General features: G+C 47.5%; 1 protein-coding gene across 1 annotated transcript; it reads left to right on the top strand.

Moving 5' to 3' along the window:
- Nucleotides 1-1,453: 1,453 nt before the first annotated feature.
- Nucleotides 1,454-6,041, top strand: Rtl9 (retrotransposon Gag like 9). Its single transcript, XM_026396771.2, has 2 exons — nucleotides 1,454-5,434; nucleotides 5,925-6,041. Exons 1-2 carry the CDS (start codon nucleotides 1,454-1,456, stop codon nucleotides 6,039-6,041), a joined length of 4,098 nt encoding a protein of 1,365 aa, XP_026252556.1.
- The last annotated feature ends 222 nt before the right edge of the window (nucleotides 6,042-6,263 follow it).

The raw sequence follows: 6,263 nt of genomic DNA, 5'->3' as shown, positions 1-6,263 counted from the left end.
AAGATAGGAGGTAGAGGTCATGAGTGCTCTTTTGACTCACCTTTACCATTGCACCAGTTATTAGGATAACCAAAGTGTTAGCAGGAGGTCAGGATTTCTTTTATGACACCCCATCTCAAGGTTGTCCAAGCTGGAGACAGAGGGAAGGGTCTTGGTAATGTGACTAAAGCAGAAAGGTAGATCATGATAGCTCAGTGATAAAAAGTGCAGGTAGCAAGTATTTGGATGGACAGGGGGATCTATGTGATTGCAGGCAAATTATTAAGTTTCTCTGGGTCTTCATTTTTCATTTGTAAGATAAGAAAGAGGACTACCAAAATCTCTGTGTTGCTTTGGGGACCAACTGAGATGATGTGAGTAAAGTGCCTAGCAGAGTGCTTGCCAATCAGTGGGTGCTCAAAAAAGGTTTGCTGTTGGTATTTTGCTGCTGGTTTTCTCATTATCACGGACGCACAAATACCATGAGGTTGGCAAGTTTTGTGACATTGTCCCAAAGTAAGCTGTCTTCCATTTCTGGCATGGACAGGCAGTGGGGACGTGTCAACCTTGTGTAATGTCTGCATTACACTGTTTTCAAGTTGTGTGTCAAAGAGCTACTTCTGTGACTGCTTATGGGGGTGGGTCAGAGGGGTGAGGCTGTAGGATTGCTGACCCCTGTGTCATCAGAGAAACTTGAAATTTGTACATACAGAGTGTGCCCTGGTGTAGGATATCAAAGAAATGTCTAAATTTCAGTGACATGCACATGCAAAGTGAGCAATAAAGAGTAGTAGTGGTGGCTGTTGTTAGTATTATTATTAAGGATGATATTAATAAGCAGAGTTTCAGTTTATGGAATGTTGTTCCCAGTCATTGGTCAGATAAATGCCTTACTTTTCTTGAGAAGGACATTAAAGGACATCAGAATAATAAAATTGGGACTAAACCACTGGCAGGATTCCATGAGCCCTAGGAACTAATGATTATCCTGGGGCAAAGGGCATTTAGTCTTGCCAGTACCTTGGCTGACTTGGGAGTGCTGTGGTGGGATAGAACAGAAACCAGGAGCCTGCACTTTTCACAGTTGGCCAGAAGGTGGTGCTGCCACCTCATGTGAGCCAGAACTGTTCTGGCTCATGGCTGCCTGAAGTTGCTAGCTTTTATAAACAGAGTCTGTGCTAAGTTACTGAGTGGGTTGGTTTGAAAAGGACAGAGACAAAAGGGATATTTGTTCCAGCTTCAGAGTTATGCATTGCTGCACAGCTTCTTTAACCTGAGTGGCCCATCTTCAATGCCATATACTGGTCAACACATATAAGCACATCTGCACCATGAATCATTTGTGTATTTTCCAATCTTTTTGATGTTTCTTTTTGATCTCAAACTTGTTTCCTTTTTGCAGATTCTCCTGCCACTTGAGTTTCATCAGGACCCCTGATATCATCACTTTAGGGGCTCTCTCCACACTGTGGCCATGGCAGATATGTCAATACCTTTAAATTCACTGCAATTCAACAATATGATGAGGGAGGAAAATGTTGACCCCCAAAACAGGGGGACAGCCTTATCTAGACCAATAACAGAGACAGGAGAAGAGGTCCAAATTCTGCATTCTCATGTACAGCTGCCTATAGTTGCAACTTCAGCCTCTGACCCTGGAGGGACACCCACAGAGCTGATGACATCCCCAGCCTTTGACACCATGTCCACACCTCTTATGGGACAACCAAACTCTGGAGCATTGTCCCCATCACTACTGCCATCCTCAGACTCTGGAACAATGTCTCCACTGCTAATGCCAACTTCAGACTCTGGGGCACTGTCCCCATTGCTAATGCCAGCTTCAGACTCTGGGACACTGTCTCCACTGCTAATGCCAGCCTCTGATTCTGGAACATTGTCCCCATTGCTGTCCACTTCAGACTATGGCTTAATGTCCCCAGGGATGATGACAATTCCTGACTTTGGAACAATGTCCACAGCACTAATGGCAGCACCAGATTCTGCAGAGATATCACCATTGGCAATGCCAGCTCCATCCTCTGGAGTGATGTCTACACCTATAATGAGTGCCTCATCCTCTGAAGCAATGTCCACACCATTAATGCTAGCCCCAGATCCTGGAGAAATATCCCCACTCCTAATTCCAGATATAAACCCTAGGGGGATATCCACACAGCCAATGGCAGCTCCAGGCTCTGAAGCAATGTCTCCATTGCAAATTACAGATGAAGATACTGAAGCAATGTCCAAAGTGCTAATGACTGCCCTGGCCTCTGGAGAGATATCTTCATTGCTAATGTCTGGCACAGACTCTGAAGCGATATCATCACTGATAATGTCAGCTCTAGCTTCTGGAGAAACATCAACTCAGCCAACAAGCACCCAAGACTCTGAGGGAATGTCTACCATGCTCATGTCAGGCCCAGACTCTGGAGTCATGTCTTCACTGCTAATGTCAGCTTCAGACCCTGGAGCAATGTCCACACCACTTCTGTCAGTCCCAGAAGCTGGAGAAATGTCCACATTACCAAAGCCAGCCCCAGAGGTTGAGGCAATATCCCCGCTGCTAATGACAGGCCTAGGCTCTGCAGTGATGCCTGCCCAACTGATGCCAGCCCAAGTTTCTGGAGTGATGTCCTCACAGTTAACACAAAATCTAGACTCTGAAATCATGTCTCCTTCATCAATGAGAGCAACAGCCTCTGGAACAATGTCCACACTGCCAGTAAGAGTTTCAGACTCAGGAGTGACATCTATACCACTAATGAGAGCTCCTGCTTCAGGAAGTATGTTGACATTGAAGAAGACAGTCCCAGCTTCTGGAGCTATGTCTGCCCCACTGATGGCAGTCACCAACTCTGGAGTGACATTCACAGAGCAAATGCCAACTACAGCCTCTAGAGTGATGTCCACACAGTTACCAATGGCCAAAACAGGATCAACACCCACAGGCTTTATGAAAGGCTTGGCCAGTGAAGCAACATCCACACAGAGAATGAGAGCCTCAGCTTCTGGAATGATGTCCACACAGCTAGTTACAGCCACAGCCTCTGAAACAACGTGTGTGCCACAACTGACCACCCCAGCCTCTGGATCGATATCAATGCATCAAATCAGAGCTCCAATTTCTGGAGCAATGTGCATGTCACAGATGAGGAACACAGTCTCAGGACTGACATCTACACCACAAATGAGAGCCACAGCATCTGGAGCAATGTCCACCCCACTAATGACAGCCAAAGCCTCTGAATCAATGTCCACACCTTTCATGAGAGATGGAATCTCAGGTGTGATGTCCATGCCACAAACGATAGCTCCAGCTTCTGGAGCATTGTCTAAGCCACTAATGACATCCAAAGCCTCTGGAACAAGGTTCCTACAACAAATGACAATGGCATCTTCTGGAGTGATGTCCACACCACTAATGAGAGACATAGCTTCTGGAACTCTGTCCATGCCACAAATGACAGACACAGCCTTAGGAGGCTCAGAAGGGATGTCCACACTGCTAACAAGAGCCACAGCCTCTGGAGCAATGTCCACATCACAAATGACAGTCACAGCCTCTGAAGATATGTCCATGCCTCTAATGAGAACTCCAGGCCCTGAAGCAATGCCCACATCACTAATGAGAGCCACAGCCTCTGGGAAGATGCCCAGTCATCCAATGAACATCCAAGACTCTGGAGGGATATCCACATCTTTCATGAGATCCATGACCTCAGGAGGGATGCAGATGAGAGCCCGGGCCTCTGGAGCAACGTCTACACCACTAACGAGAACCTCAGATTCTGAAGGGATGTCCCCACTGCTCACAAGAGCTTCATCCTCTGGAGACAGGTCCCTGCCACTAATGAGATGCCCACCTTCTGGAGAGACAGCTACACCTCCAAGAGCCCCAGCTTATGGAACAATATTTGCTCCACAAATGACAGCCACAACTTCTGGAATGATGTCCATGCCACAGGTGAAGGCTTCAGTTTCTGGAGCAGTGCCCACACCACTAATGAGATCTACAGCCTCTGGAGGGATGTCCACAGCACCGATGAGAACTCCAGCCGCTAGAACAAGGTCCACGTCACAAATGATACCCACAGCTTCTGGAGACATTTGCACACTCCCAATGCGAGGTCCAGCCTCTGGAGGGATATCCCCATCACTAGTCAGAGCACCAGTCTCTGGAGTCACTTCCACACCACTAAGGAGACCCTCAGTCTCTGGAGCTATGTCCACAGAGTTCATGAGAGCTCCAGTCTCTGGAAAGGTGTCCACTGTACCACCAACAAACATGGCCTCTGGGGGGATGTCCAAGCAATCAATGAGAACAACAGTGTCTGGAACAATGCCCATGCCTTTGTTGTCAGCCATGGCTTCCGGAGAGATGTCTGTGCCGCTAATGAAAACCATGGCCTCTGGAGAAATGCCACAAACAACATACACAGCTTCTGGAGGGATGGTTAAGCCACCAATGAGAGTCTCAACTTCTGGAGCAGTATCTACACCACCTATGAGAGCCTCAGCTTCTGGAACAATGTCCACACCACTACTGAAAACCATGGCCTCTGGAGGGATATCCATGCCACAAATGACAGCCACAGCCTCTGGAGGGATGTCCACACCGCTAATGAGGACCCCAGCCCCTGGGGCAATGTCCACACCACAAACAGCCTTTGGAAAGATGAACACTCCGGAAATCAAAGCTACAGACACTGGAGGGGCATCTACCTCTCACATCAATGCCACAGCTTCGGGATCAAAGTCCACACCACATACGACTGCCTCAACCCCTGGAACAACAAACCAGCCACCAAAGGAAGTGCCATCCTTTGGAATGTTGACCCCAGCACTCTGTTACCTCTTAGAAGAGCAAGAAGCAGCCCGGGGTTCATGCTCTGTGGAGGATGAGATGGAAATTGATGAGGAGAAGCAAATGAAGGGATTTTTGAATGATTCAGAGAAAATGGCATTTCTGGTGTCTCTTCATCTAGGGGCGGCAGAGAGGTGGTCCATCTTGCAAATGGAAGTAGGAAATCCCCTATCAAATGAAAATAAATCTTTCCTGAGCAGATCACAGGGCTTATATGACTCTCTATCTGAGATAGACATCCTCAGTGCTGTTCTTTGCCATCCCAAGCAGGGCCAGAAGTCAGTCAGGCAGTATGCCACCGACTTCCTGCTGCTGGCCCGACATTTGTCTTGGTCTGATGCCATTCTACGGACCAGGTTTCTGGAAGGACTCTCGGAAGCTGTTACCACCAAAATGGGTCGGATCTTCCTGAAGGTGGCCGGCAGCCTAAAGGAGCTGATAGACAGATCTCTCTACACAGAGTGCCAGCTGGCTGAAGAGAGGGATTCCCCAGGCAACTCAAGCCAGGTTTTGCCGACAGCCTGTAAGCGGAATAATGAGGAGGCCATGGAGAATGAACTGAGCTCTCAGCAGCAGACCGAGGAGGTAATGATGGAGAATATACCCTGTTCTTCTCAGTAGAGTTAAGAAAGAAGCAAGAGGGAGGTATTGAGCCCCTAGATAATAAAAACCCAACCTGGAGTTTTATCAGTGAATGTAGATGAGTAGTTATTTTGGGTGGATTAACTGCTTTCAGGAGCAATGCTCACCCAAGTTAGTGAAGTTGTGGGATGGTTAAAGTACTAAATCTTGTAATTATAAGGGAACTGGCTGGATTGGGTCCTAAATATTTATTCCAAGTCCAAGTCTAAGGAAGACGTAGCTTCTAAGGGGCTGGGTCCCACCTATAACCATAGGCATTTGTAGACACAGGTCACTAAAGGGATTTGGTTAGCCTAGCCCTCTTGTACATTTTATGTAGGTAAATTAGCCAAGTTCTCTAATCTGTTAAGTCAGTGAGTTTAGTTAGACAGAACACCCTTTGTCATAGGAAGTGTGATTCTTATAACTGATGATTTTTTTTTCTCACTCCCAGCACCAACATGTTCCCAAACGCTGTTACTACCTGAAAGAGCATGGAGACCCACAGGAGGGACTTCATGACCACCTTCGACAGAGCATAGGCCAGCAGAAGGCCCCCACCAACAAGTAGTGCTCCTGGGACTCTTCTGTGACATCTGACTTGGCTGCTAACTTGAGAACTGGTCCCTGGACCCATTCCATTCAACTACATCATAAACCTTGTTGCCTTCGCCCTCTAGCCTCCCCCTGTAGGCACATCCCACTTTATCTCCCACTTGGCTGCCTTGACCTTCTCTTTCACCCACATGCCTGTGACCTGCCCTGACAATCAGAGTGTGAACTCCCTTTACCA

This window comes from Urocitellus parryii, chromosome X (assembly GCF_045843805.1).
Source record: "Urocitellus parryii isolate mUroPar1 chromosome X, mUroPar1.hap1, whole genome shotgun sequence".
In the NCBI taxonomy this organism is placed as follows: Eukaryota; Metazoa; Chordata; class Mammalia; order Rodentia; family Sciuridae; genus Urocitellus; species Urocitellus parryii.
Note: the sequence above shows the minus strand (reverse complement) of the source record. Positions and strands in the feature narration are given on the sequence as shown.